The 21516-nt window shown below is 36.1% G+C and overlaps 1 protein-coding gene across 7 annotated transcripts in view; it reads left to right on the top strand.

Annotated features, from left to right (window-relative positions):
• The window catches only part of MAP3K7 (mitogen-activated protein kinase kinase kinase 7), a 50357-nt gene that overhangs the window by 6220 nt on the left and 22621 nt on the right, over positions 1-21516 (top strand). For 5 of the 7 annotated variants that reach the window (XM_075046628.1, XM_075046621.1, XM_075046620.1 and 2 more), the window contains exons 2-11: positions 6683-6793; positions 8434-8499; positions 9996-10041; positions 10720-10858; positions 11966-12090; positions 15595-15723; positions 17854-17984; positions 18380-18461; positions 19645-19796; positions 20432-20591. In XM_075046628.1, the coding sequence (XP_074902729.1) occupies positions 6683-6793; positions 8434-8499; positions 9996-10041; positions 10720-10858; positions 11966-12090; positions 15595-15723; positions 17854-17984; positions 18380-18461; positions 19645-19796; positions 20432-20591 (1141 nt within the window). Of the gene's footprint in view, positions 1-6680; positions 6794-8433; positions 8500-9995; positions 10042-10699; positions 10859-11965; positions 12091-15594; positions 15724-17853; positions 17985-18379; positions 18462-19644; positions 19797-20431; positions 20592-21516 lie in introns of those variants that run through there. The other 2 variants (XM_075046625.1, XM_075046624.1) reach the window with 2 other exon arrangements.

The raw sequence follows: 21516 nt of genomic DNA, 5'->3' as shown, positions 1-21516 counted from the left end.
TGTGTATTTATTAAGAATTTAAGTTGATTTTTAATAACTGATCTTTTTCATTAAGAAATATCTTTTTCTTACAATATTTTGCATAACTTTAAAGTTGAAACTTGGAAACTAAATCTAAACTAAGTTACTTAGTTCACTTTAAATTAGTGGGATTGCTTATGGGGGGTTTTGGGGAGTGGGGGGTAGGAAGGGGGGGGCGATTTGGGAGTTTGGGTTTTTTTCATTGCTGTGTGAATCCCAGAAAGTGAAAGCAACATTTAGAATTGGGTTGAGCACTTGTACAAATAAACTTAACCAGTCAGAGAACATAGCTGTAAGAATTGGCAGATCTGAACTCCTTCCTAAAAGTACTGCCAGGGTATTGGCCACAGTTATTTGTGGCACAGGGCCGATTTGCTTCAACCTGCTTAATAAAGCATAGCACACACAGAGGAACCAAAGTTGGAATTTGAGGCTGGTTGAATGAATGATAGAAAATGTAGGCATATATTTTTAGGGGCTGTAAACTGTTGTTCATGGCTGCTTTTGGCGCCTTTTTTTTTTTTTTTTTTTTAATCTATATGCTTTCTATGTGTCGTATGGGCAGATGTGTGAAAGTGTCTGAAAGTATTAGTATGCTTTGTTGGTACTGCTGGAACTGTGGTAGATAGAAAGTAGAAGCAACTAAATTTTAAAATGTGTTTCTGTTTTTACAAAGCATTGTAGAACATCTTTTTTTTCTTCCCCCTCCATCTTGCATTGTGTCTGAAGCTTGAGAGATCCAAAAGTTCAGTTTGCATAAACCTTTCATTTGCAAATATACCAGTAACCAAAGGGACATAGATATTAAAGACAATTTAGAGACTGCTGTCTGTTTGGAAGCACGGATTTTGTTGGTGTTGTGTTGGGTTTTTTAACTGCTTGTCTTCCCAAAATCGTAAACAAAAATGTCATGTAGATACTGCAAATTATGAAGACAGTTCTCCAAAGAATACTACATCTGCTAACCAGAGAGCCATTATATTTTATTGCTCTCTTACATATCCAGCAAGGTTTTTTTAGAAAGAAAAGCATTAGGTATCCAGCATGCAGAGCTAACTAACATGGAAACTTCATGGACAGAGATGAAAACTTTGTTTCTTTATATTTTTGAGTGAATAGAAAACCTGTGCAGTTAACACAAAGTTGAAATTAATTCTTCCAAAGTTTTGACATTTGACAGGGGAATAGGGTGCATCTGAATAAACAGAGATGCATTTTTCTTGTTTTACTTGGGCAGGGGGGGTTATTGGTCACATCCCTTAGGGTGAAATACATCCTTGAGAGCTTAACATATCTGCAGTCTCTATTTCCTGCATGATTTCTAGTCTACATACTTACCAGTCAGTATAGTCTACATACTTACAAGTCAGTATCATGTATCTTTGTTTATGTACAGCATTTGATTCTATTTGTACGCAGAGGTAACGTTTGTTCCAGGGAGCTTGCGTGGTTCATATTCTTTAAATAAGACTCCAAATACATTATCTGGAAAACATGCAAACGGCACAGTCTTTCACCATGTCGTTTTGTCGCACAGTAAAACATAGCTTTTTACTGGTATGAATTTCATAGGGAGAGGAATAAATTTGTATATACTTTTCAATCTTTAAAGCTTTTTAAGCATTTCTACCAGTTTAAACCGTGTCTGTGTCATGTACTAACCGAGTGGTTCTTAACAAACTTAATTCTATTATGTGGAAAAGTAGAAGCACTGGTGTTCTATTTCTAAATGTGTCATGCCCTATATTTTCCTTTTTTCTCCTAGAAGATATTTAGAGAGATAAAGTCTTTTACCAAAAGAATGTGTTTATTTTTAGATCATTTTCCAAACATACACAGTGCTACAGATCAACTTCTGTTTATTGATTTGTTGTGTCAATAATTCCATTAACTGTGCTTCATATAATTCAGAATATGCACTACTGCCCAAACATATGGTGTGGCACCAACAGCAGGGGACAAGAAGGAATGAGCGTGTAGAAACTAAAGTTCAGGCAGCGCCTCCCTCCTGTGCTATTAAGTTACTTAGTTCCAGCACACGGTGTTGAAGGAAACTACATAGTATTTAAACTGTTCTGACAAATTCTAATACCTACTCCTTTAAAGTATAAGTTCAGTGAAATCTTAAAGGAAGAAAGTGAAGTGTAAGTGGAATCCACCACAAGCTTCATTCTGTCGATTGTAAAGGATGTTTTTACGATGAGTAAGATATTTTTTCCAGATTAAGTAGGAAAGACATACTGGGCTTTCACATATGGTAAACTTCAAATTTGTATCAGATCCGTCATTGCTTCTGACGGTTGCTCCTTTCGTATGCTGTCCAAGAGGCTGAGCTGCTTTAATGGAGGATCAGCTCCTCTCTGTTTTCCCTGTATCCTAGGTAAATATTCAGTGCATTCGTGTCCTCTTCTCAAGTTCAACCCTCTGCCTAAGCAGGCACCAAGTCACTGATAAATTGTTATGAAACCTTGACGGCATAGTCATTTATCAAACTCTTTTCACCAACCATAAAATTTGTATGTCAGATGGTCTCTCACAGCCTTCTCTTATGTAATTAAGATTTAGATTACCTGGTAAGCTCTTCCTGTTGGTGCCTGACACTCATTTTTTAATTTTTTTTTAATTTATTTTTTTTTATTCCCCCCACCCCAGTCATCATCAGTACTTCATAAAGTGCATCTGATTCATGGAATTTATTCCACTTTTCATCTAGAGCCCAAGTATTGTGACATTCATGGCACAATGTAAAGCATCACATTGGGTGGTACACTTGTTTATCTTAGTTTCTTCATTGAATAGAAATGTTGTAGAAAATACATCAAAATTGAAAAATAGTAGTTTCTCTAGAATGTGAACTGGAAACACATGTACCAATTCTTGGTGTTAAACTTGCAGATAGTCATGGATTTATCTTGAGGGGAACAGTATGCAGTTGTATTGGCTTATGGGCTGAATTTGACCATGTGGAATCAAATGCAAGAGATACTTGGTTGTTCTTTTTTCTGTTATACATGTAATTTTATTTTTATATACATGTGAAAAATAAATATATTTTAATATATAAAATATGTAGTATATATTACATAATCATAATATTAAAACTATATCTGCAATACATCTATTTGTACATATGGACATACACAAGTCTTTTCAGTGAGAAAAGATATGACTAGCCAAAAAAAGTAAGCCTGATCTGTCACAAACTGTTGTAAATTATTCGGGCTAAGTAAAAAAAAAAAAAAAAAAGTTCAAATTGCTTCATTAAATTTTATCAGATCTGTCTGAGACCAATCTTTTAACTGACATATATGCGCTGTTTTCAAATAGCAATTTTTTTTCCATGTTACTGAATTGAACTTGACAGAGCAATAGTCAAAAACCGTGAAAGAGTGTGAGAAAGAGGTATACTGAGAAAAGGAGCCTTCTAAAAGGAGTCTCACTCAGCCTTGTGCCATAAGGCCAGCTGTATCCAGCTAGGAGAAATCATTAAGTGTACATCTCCTTTTCCTAAAGTGAAGAGTTCTTCCCAGTTACTTCACCAGTCTGGGTTCCTTCACACCGTAGGGGAGCAGCAGACCTTGCATTGCTGGTCCCAGTGCAGTTCGTCCTGCCCAAGTTGCTCTGTGGCATCCTTCTCTCGGTAACTGTCTGTCATCAGTACTTCTCGGGAGTGAGCAGGCTGCTATCTGAGTTACGCGGGCTTGCACAGTGTGTGATTTCCATGTGCTCCATACGTCAGCACTTCTGTGAAATGCAGGCTTAATGGCGCGCGCACAGACTGATGAGATTTTTCTTAAACTGTAGGTCTGGTTACGCACTGTGCGAGGTGAGTAGAGGGGTTGTAATGGACAACTCTCTTGTGCCAGTAGAAGAAGGTGGGGGTCCTGCCAACCCTAAGAAATTGGGCGATTTTATTCAAAACGTGGTCCGAGAGAGAATAGGAAATACCAAGGGAGACTGTTCGGGACTTCTAGGTCTTCAGGTGATTCACTGTTTCCAATTTGTTTAGATGTACTATTTTCATAGGCTGCTTGACTATCATTCATATGGGTTGGTGTTTCCAATCTCAGTTGTGGACTGCCAGAAAATAGTTGGTGTGTGTTATATCAAGAGAAGAGTCAAGGCCCTATACTGTAGCTGGGGGAGGAGGTGACAATCAACAGGTCCCTTTTTACATGGGGCAGAATGGGACACGTTCTGTGGATCTGCTGTGGATACCTTGTGGTAGACTCAGTCTATGAACCACTGTTGTGGAGGGTAAAGGTGAGAAACCAGGAACTCCTGGAAGGGTAAGTGTGTGCTGTAACGTAAAAGAGAAGAATACTTCTTTGTGTGTATTAAGGAAACCAGAAGAGGAAAATGCTGTTGATCACCACTGCTGGGCAGCTGTCTCTCATATCCATATGTAACCTTTCAAAAATACTGAGCATAATTCCCCTTTTCTCATCTTCTTAATGCAAAATCTTGATTATTTTTTAATTATATTTCTCCCCTCTTCAAATCGGGCCCTTGATTCCAGACTTTCTCATATTCATCATGAAAGTTTAGCAGGTCTTGAGCTGTGCACCTGCAGCCTTTTCCACCCCATTCTCAGGGGAAATCAGCTTCACTATTTATTTATTTATGAGGAAATCATGTAGCGAGAACCTAACCCAAGTATGGTTTACATAAATGATAGTCAGTTTGCTTTGAGATGGAGCCTTGACAAGTACAGTCTAGTGCTTGTACATTCCTGGCTACCAAGTTGCCTTCTCTGGATCAGCACTCTTAATTTATGTTCTGGATTATTACTGGGGGGGAGGGGCATCTAAAAAAAGAAAAAAAGGAAGGTAAAATTATTAAATGTTATTTTCTCAAAGGATGAGCATTCAGGCAGCAGGCAGTTTACATTGTTTCAGCATTGGGAATGTGTGGTTATTCACACTTTTCTCTTAAGAAATCATCCTGTTAAGGAGTGAATTTACTAGTGAACCTATAAGAATTGGTGTGCTGTTTATAATGTGGATGTAATATTATGTTTGAACATTTAATTATGATGCATCTCTGTATTTTAATTTTAAATATTCCTTCCCATCCCCTTTTCTGTTTTTTGGGGGTTTGGTTGTGTTTTTTTTTTTATAAAGTCATAAATAACTATGCGTTTCTAGTGAAGAACTTTGTAATTTTGGGAAGTGTGTTTTTCCATCCAAAATAATATTCTTTTGTGTGCATTACCCATTTAAGGAAGACAGAAAAATTAAATTCTGCCATAATAAACTGCTATGATAATCACATTTGTAAATGCTTCTAGTCCACCTTCTCCTTACTTCCCTTCCTTTCCCTTCTCTTCTCGTTCACCTCCCAAAAAAGTGTTTATTTCATTAGAAGTGTCTGCTTTGTTCCTCAGGATACATATGATATTACTTGAAATCAAGGACTAGGAAGACAAGCACGGAATGCTGTTAAAACCAACAGTGAAGAAAGGCTGCTAGGGCCAAATACAGAATCTGAGACCCCCCCTACCTAGCCCCTTGTTTGTTCCCCCGTCCCCATCCTTCTCATCTGCCCTGCCTTGCATTTTTTGGAGTTGGAGGAGCTCCTATCCTTTAGCTTCTTCTCTGCCTTTGTGTGCCTTCCATTTCTTCCTCCTCTCCGCCTTTCTCTTTGGCATATGTGTAACAGCTTGCTTGTCTGTGCTTTCTTGTAGCAGCTAGAGTCACTTTTGGTGACACGCTAGTTTCAACTTTACATTGCATATGCATGTTTTGTTGTTATTTCTGTATGTTGCCATTTTTCCCCTGAAGAGCACAATTAAAAAGTGAAATTTCAATTTACCATAGTTTGTAACTCACCAGTAACTGAAAGTGACCTCATAGTAAAAGGACACTTCTATCTTGCTTTCATTTGCATGCTTGGTTTCAAAGAACTACTCCAAATAATGGTGGTGGTAGGGCTTCTTCACACCAAAAGTAAGAGGATTCTTGAATAATGCAGTATGCAGAAGCTGCTGCTACTGCTTCTGTAAAGTTACAGTGAAGAGTTATGACTCTTGTCTGATTTTGTATATTTTTAGACAATGTTAATTCCAAATAAACTAGAAAGCAGACTTCAACAAAACCAGAGAAAGCATAGTTTATACAGACGCTGTGCTTATTTGGAGGACTTTCAGGAGAATTTGCTACTCTCACACTATTGAGGCATCCGTGAGAAAATGAAAGGGTAACTTTGAGCACGTTGAACACCTCATCCTGACTTCATCATAGTCTTGTGCAATTGTTTGCATATGCATTTAAATTTCAGAAGTTTGAATTCCTGTTACTAGCAAGAACAAATACCAGCAGATAGATATCATTTCACTGGTCAAATCTATAAAAATAAATTTGCCATCATTCCCCTAATTTTCTTCTGAGCAAATCTTGTTTGAAATAATTAAGATCATACTTTTCTGAAATACTGTTACTGCATGTTAAAATATTTGTATGTGTATTTTCCAGTTCTTCTGTGAGGAAGCTTAGCTAAGGACCAGTTATGCTTTGATGGCGTAATATTAAATTGCTGCTGCAAAACTTGATTCTGCATTTCTTCAATTTTCTAGGTTAAATTTCTTTTCTGTTTGTGAAGTCCTGCACAGCAAATGAAACCATTTCAAGTTTTAACTCAAGTGTTTCGTATTTTGTTCTAGGTTGTTGGAAGAGGAGCTTTTGGTGTGGTGTGCAAGGCAAAATGGCGAGCTAAAGATGTAGCCATTAAACAAATAGAAAGTGAATCTGAAAGAAAAGCCTTCATTGTAGAGGTACAGTAAGTTTGCTGGAAAATATGGGTTTTGATAGAGCTTGTTTTCTTAAAATCACGGGTGCATTTAGTGTACTAAAAGCTATGTCTGTATTACAAGGTAAATGCAGCCTGTAGTACCCAGTATAAGCCTGGACTCCTTGTCTTGCAGAACAGGACATCTGTCAGAGCACATTGCAGCTCCTTTAGTTCACTTACCATAAAAACTGGAAGCAAGGTGGAGAAAGGAGAGCACACAGTCAGGGAAACACCAGTGTCTAGATTCTGTCCCAGTGTCGAGTTGGGGTGCAGCTGAAATAAATACCCACCAAAGAGCTGATTTACACTTCCAGGGACTACAGCATAGGTTCTTCAAAGGATCAGGTCCATACTTGAAATGGTTTCTTAGGTTTTTTAGCGGTTCTAATAATTTGGGGTTTTTTTCTTAGACATCAATTTATTATTACTATGTAACTCATTTAAGGGCAGTCACTCTTTCCGTTCAATGTCTACTTCTTCATAAAGATCTTGAGTAGTTCAGATAAACTGATAAACTTCCAAAGATACGTAACATTTTCTAGAAACAAAAGCTAGTCATGTAATTTAAGTGAGATATTTTGTGACATGCTGCTTAGTGTTTAGTCAGTAAGAATCTAGGATGTTCAAGATATACAAAATATGCTAAAAATAAATCTCTTAATTTTGGAACTAAAAATTTGACACACTGAACATTTAAAGGAAGCATATTTGTAATAAGCCCCTCTGTGTAAATATTTACATGTTGTTCATTACCATGGAAAGTTTTTAATGTTATTAATCTGAGTCTAGTTTAATACTGAGTAGATCTGATCAGTCTCTTAGAATTTTTGTGTTCCAAAGAGATCTGAGAAGATAATGCCAGAAGTACTTCAGTAATTACTGGGATTCAGGAAACCCTACACAGTGCAAGCATCAGTTGTAATACTTCATTCTGTTTTTTTAGAACTTCTGAAGTGTACAGAAAACATAACATTGGCTCCCTAGACAATGAACAGCATAGGCTGCCTCAGAAGTCTGTATAAAGGGAAAAAAACTCATTTTTCCTTCCCTTCTACTACCTCCTGATAAAGAAAAATTCAGTGCAAAATAGTCTGATCACCAGTTAGTGCAAGCAGTGGTAGGTTCTTGGAACTATGTCACATTAATATTAAACTGGCTGGCTTATTTTATAGGGTTGTGGGGTTTTGCCTTTTTTTTTTTTTTTTTTTTTAACAGTAATTTTCTATATTGTGAATAAAGCCAATATGATTCAGAGTGTTTATGTAGTCAGACAATTGAGATTCCAAAATTGTAGGCTCTAGGAAGAGCACCAAACCTATAGAGGTCGTAGTTGCACAGTGCTTATGACTTGAGTGATTTTACTACACCATGAAAAAAATACTTTCTTTAAATTTAATTTCCTCAAAATTTCTTTGAAAATACAGTTCCAGTTAGACACAAACCTAATGAAATAAATTAAAATGCAAACAGGGCCATCAATCTTGTGATTCCTAAAGTCACCGTCTAGGGTTATGCAGACAGAAAATTGTAATTGCTGTTGTGGTTTATGAATTATAGATGTGAAAATAAAGCATTAGCCTTTTTTTTCCCATGGTTTGAAATTAAGTGTGATTTGTATTGCAGCTTCGACAACTGTCACGAGTAAACCATCCCAATATTGTCAAGTTGTATGGAGCCTGTCTAAACCCAGTAAGTTATAGCTTTGTCAGTATGACAAAAGGTGACTAGCTTAACATATGCAAGCATCAATGCACAAAATGAGTATTTTATGTACAAAAATGTGTATTTTATATATATTGTATGTTTTAGCCATAATAAGGAAATATACAGATATGTGGGTTGGTTGATATTTTCAGGTTTTTGTTTTTTCTTTCCCCTGCTATGAGAAATGAATTCTTTCAAGAAAACCTCAAAGCTCTTTCTTAACACCGATTATACTTCAGTTTGTCAGAATGGCATCTGGTGTGTTACATGTGTAGCGTCATTCATATCTACAGTCCTATTAATTGCAAATCTGCAATATGAAAAGAAAATACATTAGCAACACATGATTCATAGCTTGTAAATCAGTTCCTATTCTCATATATGCAATTTTCAGGATTTGCTTTCTTTCTGCCACAGCTGCAAACAGTCCCACAAATTCTCAAAGCAGAAAAGCAAGTACTGTGACAGGACAGATGTATCCTTAGCTAATTCTACTATGGGCTATTTAATTGGTTAAAATAATGCTGCATCCCTATTTTTCTTAGTACTAGTGAAGTTCTTTTGACATGGTGTCCTGGTTTCAGCTGGGATAGAGTTAATTGTCTTCCTGGTAGCTGGTACAGTGCTATGTTTTGAGTTCAGTATGCAAAGAATGTTGATAACACACTGATGTTTTCAGTTGTTGCTAAGTAGTGTTTAGACTAAAGTCAAGGATTTTTCAGCTTCTCACGCCCAGCCAGTGAGAAAGCTGGAGGGGCACAAGAAGTTGGCACAGGACACAGCCAGGGCACCTGACCCAAACTGGACAACGGGGTATTCCATACCATGGGACGTCCCATCTAGTATAGGAACTGGGAAGGGGGAGTGGGGAATCACCACTCGGGGACTAGCTGGGTGTCGGTCGGCGGGTGGTGAGCAATTGCACTGCGCATCATTTGTACATTTCAAATCCTTTTATTACTACTGTTGTCATTTTATTAGTGTTATCATTATCATTATTAGTTTCTTCTTTTCTGTTTTATTAAACCGTTCTTATCTCAACCCACGAGTTTTACTTCTTTTCCTGATTTTCTCCCCCATCCCACTGGGTGGGGGGGAAGTGAGTGAGCGGCTGCGTGGTGCTTAGTTGCTGGCTGGGGTTAAACCACAACACATAGTATTTAAAATTTTTTGTAAGTCACTAAAAAAAAAAAAAAGGCAAATGAATTGCAGTTTGAAGACAGCATTTGCTTTTCAAGACTGGGGGAGGGAGGTCATTCTCTTGTTTCCTAACTTACAGTGGGAACTAAGTGTAAAACTGATGTCTGTTTCTTAAATATGTACCATTCAGACTGACTCTTTACCTCATAGATAAATTTTCCATTAGCTTAGGTATGGAGACTTTGCAGTTCCTCTCAAAGAACTTTCCTTTCAGTTTACAAAAGTTGTTTTCCGCCCCTACGTTTAAAACATCCCTATTTTTTGTCCCCTCCCCCCCAAAGGTGTGTCTTGTTATGGAGTATGCTGAAGGAGGTTCTCTATACAATGGTGAGTATCATTTCAACATAGTGTCTTCCTGGAGCTGAAGTGCTAGTGTTAGGGCAAACATGATCTAAAATATAAAGTTGTTTCGTACATGCGTCTCCATCCTTGGAGATACGTGGAAGGCACCTGGACACAGTCCTGGGCAACCAGCTGTATGTAGGTGGCCTGCTTGACCTTGCTTGGTAGACCTCCAGAGGTCCTTTCCAACCCCAACCATTCTGTGGTTCTTTGAAATTCTTAAAATAATTTTAAGGAGAAAGGAGTGTGCTTTTAAAAACCGCTGTTCAGTCCACTGGTTTGTTTCTTGATATTAGTTTGTTACGTTTTATAGAAGTCATTTCAGGTTTTCCAGTGGAACATCTGAAAGGATTGTTCCTTACCTTGTAAATTCCCTGAGCATTTGTTTAACATATACTTTACCAGGGATAGCTGAGAACAAGCAACACCTTTCATATTGAATTTTAACATCAAAAATTATGAAAACCATACTAAAAAAAATGGAAAATATTTTGACATTTCCATTTTTTTAACAGTCTGCAGAAGGATATTTTCAGTTGCGGTAATGAAGCATTGATAATGACTTAGATTCCATAGAGCTTTCTGACTGGTATGTTGTTAACTCTGTTGTATCTGTTGTAATATGCAATAAAGTTCTTTTTAGTTTGTGCCTCTGTTTTCCAGTGCTGCATGGTGCTGAACCTCTGCCTCATTATACTGCTGCACATGCCATGAGTTGGTGTTTACAGTGTTCCCAAGGAGTAGCATATCTCCACAGTATGAAACCAAAGGCTCTAATTCACAGAGACCTGAAACCACCAAAGTAGGTTTATGGCTCATATTTCATATTTTCTTAAAATTTGAATTTAAGATAATTTGTAATAATTTCATTACATTTGAACGAAATACCTTTAATTCATACTAACTTTATTGGATGCACTGTATTCTAAATGAAAGCTCTGCATTTGAAACTTCAGTTACAGAATGATGGTGCATAGTACAGGAAATGAACTGTACTCAGTTACTTTCTGTTAAACTGGAAAAACATCCTGCTCCTGCCTTGCATCATGGAAGAGGGTTTTGTTAGGGATGTGGCTTCTAATCAGAGGCATTTAAAATGCCCCAATTCTACAATGGGTTGTACTATTCAGTAAGAGAACATTATGTGGGAGGTTGTTTGGTTGCTTGGTTTTAACATCATATTTAATCTGATACATCAGAGCTCTTTCCCCACATAGCCATCCTCCTCTTCCACTACCCCTGCCAGAATCTCCCATCACTTTCCACTGAAACAAAAATGGATAGTTTTCTGCCCAGTCAGTTTGTTATCTGACTCATTTCACAACTTCAGATCTGGCTCCACAGATTAGGTGGAAACAGATTAGGGGATCAGCAGGATCATCCCCTTTTGGTGGTAGCCTGCAGTTACTACCAGATAAAATTATAATGTGAAGCCACACTTTAAATCTTGAATTCTTTCTTGTATCCCCAGTCTTGATTTAGAGAGCTGTTAACATGTAACTTCGAGTGCTTTCATTTAAATAAATAGCTACATTGACTGACATTAATGGGAGTCTTGATCATTCTTCTTTTGGTAAAATTTTTACAGCACTTGGTTTTCAACCTCTGGCATCTGAAAGACTAATTTTGTCAATATATGCTTAGTGGTTTGTTATGGCTAAAGATATTTATTTAAAATTAGCATGTAGAAATAGTAATAAATTATATATTTGATTATTTATAAATATTTCTTATGTTCAGATTAGGCAAAAGTGACTTTACTTATTTCTCAAATTATAAAACTAAAGCACTAAGAAGCAAAGCCTTAGATACTCAACTATATTAGAATGATAGTTGTTGGGGTAAAAAAAATCAGTGGTTTATTACCAGAGTATTTCATCCTGCAATTTTATTTTTTTTTCTTTGACAGTTTGCTCTTGGTAGCTGGGGGGACAGTTCTAAAAATCTGTGATTTTGGTACAGCTTGTGATATTCAAACACACATGACCAACAATAAGGGAAGTGCTGCTTGGATGGCACCTGAAGTTTTTGAAGGTAACAATAATTTACAGTGTCAATATTATGTGTTCTTTCCAGGGATGCAACTGTGAATGAATTTGGTGTAGGAAGTAAGAGCATCATGTAATCTTACTTTACGTCAGTCAGTGTATTAAAGTTTGAGGTAACAGTTGAAAGAGTCTTGGCAGAAGTCTAACATTTATTTAAAAATCTGTATGATTGTATATCGCCAAATAATTATGCGGAGTTTCCAAAACCAGCACAGAACTGACTCTGTTGTGTTAGTATTAGACCGTTAATTACATGAAGATGTGGAACCTTTATTTGTGTCATTGCTGAGATTTACATAAGGAGTACCTTTAGACAGCTGCTGTTTCTTATTTTGTAAGTAGAACACAGCCAGAGGGCTATTTCCCCAGGATTATTCTGTTTCTGAGATTAAGTAATTTCAAACTCTTCTGACATTTAAATACACTGTCATTTCTTTCACTCCCTATTCTGATCAGCTTGTGTCTTTAGGATTTCCCTGTTAGTATCTCCAAGTTGAACATAATTGCCTTCATTTTCAATCCCCCACTTTCTTGTTAACTCCATCTTTGTCTGCTCTTTGCGTAATCTAGAGATTTGATGTACTTCCTCTTTCCTACATACTGAGGAACTGGTTATTAACAGTTAATTAAGTAGGAAAACAAGCTATTTCTTGGAGTGTAGCTGGGGAAGACTGATGACACTTGATAATTAGATAGGTATGATTATCAGAGAAACAATCCAGTCAATATTAGATTGCAAATTAAACACCTTTTAGCCAGTCAGTGCCTTAAATTATCATTGCGATTAGCAGAGTGGTCTGGAGAAGTCATCTTCCTGCTTTAGGAAGCAGGTGTCCTAGCCTTGATATATTTGGCAAGTGCCTATGTGCAGCAGTGGTTTCCCAGATTCTGGACCCAAGTGGCCTCTTTTCTTTCACTGTCCTTATTCCAGAGAGGAGCAGCAAATTATATATGCCCATATATAGTTTTAGGAGGTGTTTCCTCCCAAACACCACCTTTGGAGCTTTTGTTTTGAAGGTACCATTTTCTCCTACATATTGCTTAGAGGAGCCACCCAAGGATGATCTGTTTCACTCTGGTGCCTAAAAATTTTCCATTATGTCACTTTATATAGAGGCACCTACTCCATTTCATTAACTCTAGCTAGGAATGCTTCTTTTCTTAACATTTTTTAATTATTAAATGAAATTGTATAAATGAGAGAGAACTTCTTCTTCTAGACATAATCAGTTGGACAATCAGTGTTAAAGGTAGATTTTTTTGAGTGAAAAATCTTTATCTAAAATGGATTTTTAAATGAGTATATTGTAGTAGGGATTTGAGCATACTGTAGTAGGGATTTACAGTGCATATCTTAATTCCTCTGGTGCATGAATTCAGCAAGGCAAAACAAAGAAATCTTGTATTGCAAATTTATTGTTGGACAGCAGCAGAAGCCTTCAGTTTACAGGTGGTTCTATGTACTTTTGTCTGAAAGCATTTACTGATAACGACAAAAATCTTTATACAAGAACAAGTATCAAGGAAAGAAAGGAATCTAGTAGCCTCTATGATGCGGCATATCAAATTACTCTTGAAACAGTCATTAAACTACTAAAATAATCATGTCAAATGTCAAAATTGTTAAAAATTTATTTGCTTATGCTACTGCATCAGAATTCAACAATGGAATAAATGCTAATATTATTTTAGTACTGTTCTAGTACTAGCATTTTTAGATGAGAATAAAGGCACAAGAAGTATCTGTTGTAGGTGGCAGAGTGCTCACTGAAGTAGTTGCCCTAATATTAAGATTTTCCCCCTATTTTAAACATTAGGACACCTAAAACCTTGTGCAGATCAAACAACCTAAATGAAAATAATACCAATTTGATCAGGGTAAGGTGAAAGAGAGCAAGTGCTCTAATCTCAGAACTCCCTTTAGAAGAAACTATTTCAAAATTGCTTTGGGATGATTGGATAAATCGAGGAACGATTGTGTCTATCCTACCTTGGTCTTGTTACATAATGAAACAATACAGAATACTCTCTCACTTCTTTTGGACTCTCAGTTTTCAGAATTAGTCGAAGATTTCTCAGCCACAAAACAGAATTAACACTACTTCCCTGTCATGGGCTGTGTGTCACGGAAATGCAGTGGCTGCATTGATGAGAGAGATTATTTTGCTTCCCTAGCAATCTGCCATTGGTTACAGATACTTTTTTTCCCAGCATCTTTGAAAATAAGCTGACTGATAAAGCTATTTTGTCGTTCCCCTTCAGTAACTTTTGAACTCGTTAGCCACATTCAGCTACTTTGGTACAGGTGTAAAGAGTTTTGGAGATGCCAAGTTCTTAGAGAGTTTTGTGAAATCGGTAGCTGTGAGAAGACTGAACTAGTGCCGTCACTTAGAGAGGAGTTGCGGTTCGTGCTGCAGCCTGTCTCTCATGTCTGCCTTGCAAACTGGCTGGTCTGCAAGCCCTGGCCTGAGAACATGCTGCTTTCCTTGCACAGTTTGTCAGAGGTGTGGGGGCAGAGGAGGATGGCTCATAGGCAGAGTGGAGGCTATTGCAACTGGATGCTATATGATGGGTATCCACATGGAAATAGGCTTCTTTAATTTCACTGTTTATGAAATGATCTGTCTCAGTGATACTTTCTGATTACATATTAACAAAAAAATCTCTTGGCCACTTGATGTCAATTTTGATCCTTGTTTGAAGACAGATGAGCAAATCTCTATCGCTTATATTCCTGCATTTATTATCATGTCATTAGCTATTCACATTTCTTTTTAGTATTTGCATGAGTTATGGTTACAGAGCATACATTCTTTCTTTGCAGTCTCTGAATATTTTTATTAATTATTCTATATCACCTATGTGTCTCTGCACCTTTATCAGGAGTCTTGGAAATATTGAACTTGCGGTCAAAGAACTTCAATTAAGTAATGACATGACAAAAAGAGTAAGAATAATAAACAGGGAGGAAATAAGATGGTGAGGAACTGAGGAATCTGCTGATCTGTTCATATGGTAACTTAGTAGTTTTGCTAGAAACCTGTAATTAATAAAGAGCAATGGATATGACAAATGTTATTGGCTGGCATATTGCCACTAACATGGAAGAAGTGAGTTGAAGAAGAATATTTAGAGGAGGCAAGCATAGTCAGTTAAATCCTGAATGCAAGAGATCTTTGAAACTTAATGTTTGCGGTTTACATTATATACTATAAATATTATATAAGAAAACAGACACATTTTATCATTTCAGGATGACTTCAAGTGAAAAGGATTGATTTCCAGAGAGAGGCATTCCTAACGATCCTACTGTCAAATTATTTCAGACTTAAGTTAGTGTGAATCAGCCAGCTTTAGAAAACTGTTTTTTCTCAGTAAAACAAATGTGAAGTGAAAGAAAGCATATAGAGCTATTTATCAGCTCAAACTGTACTTCTTTTTAATGTGTTATATAGAAAAGAGACAAATTACATTGATGGCTTTCTTCCAGGTAGCAATTACAGTGAAAAATGTGACGTTTTCAGCTGGGGTATTATTCTCTGGGAGGTAATCACCCGTAGGAAACCTTTTGATGAGATTGGTGGTCCAGCTTTCCGCATAATGTGGGCAGTTCACAATGGTGAGTTGAAAATACTTTATTGTATTTGAAGTTGTGGACTTGACCTATAAATTTGTTAAACAGTTGTAACTGCGCGGCTTTAAATTACTAGTTTTTCTGTTTTATACTTCATTAAATATCGTTTTTTGTCATAAAGACTTAATAGTTAGATACTGCCACTTTTGTGTAGTGTGGGTTTTGTGTTACTTGGCTGCTACAGTGCTTGCATTTCCTGCTACATGTAACTAGTGTATGAACAAACAAGGGAAGAGCCATGTCCTTTTTGTTATGACACTCCATTTTAAAAGTGATCTCAATCATCTGCTACAAAAAAAAACAGAACCCCTCTGTCTGGATGAATTTTATTAGCCAAGTTGTCTCTCTCTCTCTCCTCTCTCTCTCTCTCTCTCTCTAATTGGGAATCTACAGTAAATGTGTGAGTTTAAGTAACTTGACTGTCTTTAGAAATGCTAGAAACTGTCAAACTCCTGCAGGACCGTTAGGCGTTAAAAATGTTACTTTGGTTTTCATCTGCTTTATTTGTTGTTGTCGTTGTTCTGCTGTTTGAATTGTTTTACCTTTATATCTAGGTATGTGCAGTCATGGAGCGGGATTCTACTGTGCTAGGTACTATACAGAACAGATTCTCAGGAGCTTAGAATATAAACAGGAGACAATAGTTGGATTCAAATGGACAAAAGAAAGCAGTAGAACAACATTGGTCAGAATAATAGACTGTAGTATCTTCATGCTAGTGGTGTAACTCTTCTAACAGTGTGGGTTTAGGTACCATGGCAAAGCAGAGTTTTAAGAAGAATTAAGTAATGATAGTGAAGTAGTTCAGTGAATGTCTGCAAAGAGTTTCTGCCATTTGTGAAAGACAACATCAAAGAAAGCATGAACTTTTTTGGAAGATGTAATTAACAAACAAGCAACGAAGGCCGGTACTCTGCCTGAGTGTCATTGCTTCAGTACTAAATGATAGAAGCTTAGGTGAGCACAGGCATCCTATTCGATGAAGAGAAAGGGGCAGACAGTGATAGAATGGATGAGCATTGTAGTCATAATAATGCCCAAAGATAGATGTTTGTAAATGGCATTTTTGAATGAAGAAAGAGATTCTCTGTTTCAGTTTTTCAAGGACACGAGTCATTGAGATTAGGAGTGATGAGTGCCTTGCATAAAAGCTTTAACTGTAAAAGTAAGTGTAAATGTAATAGTCAAATCAGAAAGCCTTGGTAAGGTGTGAGAGTATCCTTTAGGGGAAGACAAATTCCCTATCTGACCCTACTTTTGCTTTAAAAACTTCTCTTTTTTTTTTTTTATTTTTCTCTTTTTTTTTTCCCCCCCCTTTTCTTCTTTTCCTTCTTAAGAAGGAAGTGTTAGTGCGCTTCATCTCACTTGAAACCATTGTGACACCCTTACTTCATGTATTACTTGTTATGGTTAATACATTTTTAAATACTTGCTGCTTTCTATGCAAAATGTCACTACATCTCATGGATTAAACACAACTGGATGTCCGTTAATTTTAGTCATTGGTGAAATAGTAAAAAGAGTAGAACTTGAACCAAAAACCAGCTGAATACTTACACAATAGTTGAAGTAAAATACGTAATTAAAAATGTGTATAGGCTGTGAAAAAGTCACCCAAAATTGGTACTTCCAGTGTTTAATAATTTTTCAAGAAGTTCTTAAGAGGAAAATCAGCCCTCAAAAAGACTTTTTTTTCCTTTCTTCCCCACCTCCCCCACCCCCTTGTGAGTATAGCATTAGAAATCAAAGGCTGTTACTGCTTGCTTCCTAATTTGGTCTAGAACTTTATTCTTCAGAAAGTGGTAACACATTCATTAGCCATTGTAATATGTTATGCTTGGTCAGTCACTGAATATATTCAAACTGCTACTGAATGAAAAGTTTAATTTTCTTTCTACTTGTTTGTATGTAATTGTATGTCCTGCAAAGGAACTTTTTTTTGTCAGTTTTTTGTTTGTAAGAGAGAAGAGTAAGTACAGGCCAGTTCTTTCAGACTACAATTAATTATACGTTTTCCTGTATTTATTTAGCAAAATACCAGAGAGACATCAGTCGCTGTCAGTCATCTTATAGTCTGTTTAACAAATTAAGGGTTTTTTCTAATTTCCATTATAGGTACTCGGCCACCACTGATCAAAAACTTACCTAAACCAATTGAGAGTTTAATGACCCGTTGTTGGTCCAAGGATCCCTCACAACGACCATCCATGGAGGAAATTGTTAAAATAATGACACACTTGATGCGGGTATAAAAATTTATTTTAGTGTCTTAATTATTTCTTAACCTGTTAAGTTGGGAAATTGAATTATAAAAGGTATGCCTTTTATCACACTCCAAAGGCAGGCTTGCATGTTTTCTCTCTCCTTCTCTCTCTTTTTGATAAAAATTATCAAATTATTACAACAGAGAAGGGAAACCATTCCTCGTCTTATGGGAGAGGCATACTAATTCAGAACAAATTTGGGGAAATAAATAAAATAGTCATAGATGTATTTAATGTATTACTAAAACTAATTGCATTTATTTCTCTTCTAAATAAATTATTATAAACGTATTTATAAATTATTTTATGAGGTACAATTTAAATAATTTTAAAACAATTGTTAATTACTTTGTCAAATCATTGCTGTTTTTTCACAGTACTTTCCAGGAGCTGATGAACCTCTGCAGTATCCTTGCCAGTATTCAGATGAAGGCCAAAGCAACTCTGCCACTAGTACAGGTACGCTTGTATAAATAAGAGAAAAGAACAGTAACATGAAATGATGCAGATGGATTATAAAGCACATTCTCATACTGATCTTGAACTCAAATTGGGAAAGGTAACCTTTCCAAAACCTTAAGCCTTGGCAGGAATCTATTTTTTTGTTAAGACTTCGTACCACATCATATTTGGTGTTCTCAGCCAAATGGTTTTGCTGAAGTGTACCTCTAACAGAGTACAAGCATACAATAAAAGCTGTCTCCAAATATCCAGCTTTAAGGTCTTCTCCTTGAAGGTTGCTAGCAATTGACACTCTTTCACTCAAATGTAATGTTTAGGATTTGGCATTTTTAAATTTCTGACTATTCTGGAAAGCTGCACCTGCTTTCAGTTATGATCTCCACAATTTAAACTTGCAGTTGTTTTATGTTAAGATGCAGTAAATACAGTAATTTAAATTAAGTTTGAGGAAATAACTAGAAAGGAGAATGGAACAAAATGTGGGCTAGGCTTTCAGGTAGTCTTGCCTTTGGAGAAATCCTTTTAATAATAAAAAAAAAAGATAATTGGTGTTCTCATTCTTTAGAGTACAGTTTTCCCGCTTCAGTTGTTTTTAATCTTAGGTGTCTTCATCTTCCACTGCTTTGTTCGTTTGTTTTCTATCTCCAAACAAATTGCTGTTATTTTGGATAAAGTTTGCTTGGCTACTTTGCAACTTAGTTATGTGTATATTACAAAATCTTTTCAGCTGTAGCATTGTACTGACTTTATTAGCTGTTCTCCACCCCTCAGCACAGGATTTTAAGATATGATTTATCACTTTAAACTGTGAACATAAAATGTCTGTTATTTTTCAGGTATTTGTGCTCCTCTGTGGTTAATGATGGACTTTGTCATTAATTGTGAATGAGGTTGCTGGTTGCGTTGTTAATATAACATCTATCCCAACAATTTCTCAGGAAGCTAAAGATCGACTTCAGAATGTCATCGTAGTACTTAGTTGTGTATTCTGTCTTTTTCACTCCTTTTGCTTCTTACATTAATGGATCTGTTGCAATCTTGCAGCTTGCCTTTCATTAAAAGTTTTCAAAAGTGTAGCTTTAAAGCAAAGTTAGGCTTCTGAGAATGCTCAAGTGAAGAGATGCATTTCAGTATTTTTAATGGAAATTCTCAAATGTTTTTCCTTATTACTGATTTCTAGGTTCATTCATGGACATCACTTCTACAAACACAAGTAACAAGAGTGATGCTAACATGGAACCAAGTGACTTCCAAGGAGCTTCTACCAATGACACTATTAAACGTTTAGAGTCAAAATTGGCACAGCAAATGAAAAATACAGCCAAGCAACCGGTAAGCCAATGTGTGCAATTTTGAACCATAATAATGAAATGGACAAAGATGGACAGAAGTGTTGTAACTGCTACGAAACATTAGTGTCTTCTTTCAAAAACAGTACAAAATTGGAGCCAGTTAGTTATAGAAAGGAACATGAAAGGGGATAGAAGAATATTGAATTATTTCAAAAAGGTAAACTGGAAGGCTCTAATAAGATCTCCAATGAAATAAAAAATTCATTTTATATAAAGGGATTCATTAGGCTAAAAAAATTTATATTTGAAAATCACTGCCTTAATTTAGAACTGAAATGTTAGTATAGCATAAAAGGATTAAACATCTATGTGAATTTTGAAAATACTATGTTTTACTTCAAGCAGATGAAAAAATAAAAGATTCTCTTGTGACAATATTGGCCTAATTTACTCAATTTTTATCTATATAAAGTTACATTATTTTGAAAGTTACAAATATTTGGTACTTGTATGCCAATAATAGCTAAATTATTACCATTTATGGAATTACAAATTTTAAATTGTCACTTTTAAAATGCACATTATAGAAATGTATTTTAACTTACATACTGTGCATATCATGGAGGGGCTTCTGCAGAATTTTTTTTCTTTTTAAAAATGTTACTGTTGAAACAGGGTGATCCTGGCCGTTTGAGCTTACCCCCATCTCGTGGGAGCAGCGTGGAGAGCTTATCAGATGTTCGCGCGCGACCACAGTCAGCCCTTGTTTCAGGAGAAGCCAAAAGGATGAGTGCTGACATGTCTGAAATAGAAGCAAGAATAGCTTCCATCACAGGTAAAATTAAAGGATGTTTGGGGGATAGACTAAGGAATTGGAAGGAAGGAAAGGTGGAAGGAAGATGTAAAACATGCGTAGTCGTACGAAAGGTTAATACCACTAGCCGTATGAAAATCCTTTAACTTTCCATGTAGTCTTTATTGTCCTGTATTAATTGTGGGGGGGAAATGGCTTCATTCACAGTTGTACGCTCAAGAAAGTTGAGTATTTTAATTGAGTACTTTTAAGGTTGCGGAAGAGACTACTTTTGTTGAATTAGACTTTTACCTTTTTAAGAAATCATTATGAGACACCTAAATATCAGTCTCATTCCAAATGCACAACTTTCTCCTTTGCATCTGAAATAATGTTATTCCATCTCTGGTAGCATAATTATTTCTAAAATAACATTTCCTTCAAGGTTATTCCTATAATATTTTGAAATTAAGAGGAGGGTTTAAAGTTCAGCATGTTACCAAGTAAGTTTTAAAATCCACTGTGACAGATTTCAGAAAGAGAAACATAGTTAGATTTTATTCATCAGATTAACAAAGCATTGGTGTCTTTTGTGGTTTTTTTAAAAAAAAAAAAAAAAAAGCTACAGGTGTTTTGCTAGGTTTGCTTCAGGTAGCTATAAACTGTTGTGTCTAAACACTGAATCCTTGAGTGAATTGGAGTTTATGTGTAAGTATAAATACATAATTTTATGGTGAAAGCAATCTTTATTCTTCCCAGAAGAGCGAATTAATAAAAATGTGTATACTTGGAAAACACTTTCTTGTCTCTTTTGTTCATCAAAGACATTGTTTGTTAATCTGTGCGAAGTTCAGGTTTTAAGTTTCATATGTGAAACTTTTTTTTGTTATGGTATATAACCACAGATTTAAATAATCAGACAAAATTACTTTGGTTAGTCCAGGGTTATTTAGCTGTTCTAGTATTT

Source organism: Buteo buteo, chromosome 15 (assembly GCF_964188355.1).
Source record: "Buteo buteo chromosome 15, bButBut1.hap1.1, whole genome shotgun sequence".
NCBI lineage: Eukaryota > Metazoa > Chordata > Aves > Accipitriformes > Accipitridae > Buteo > Buteo buteo.
This window is presented reverse-complemented; position numbering and strand designations above follow the sequence as displayed.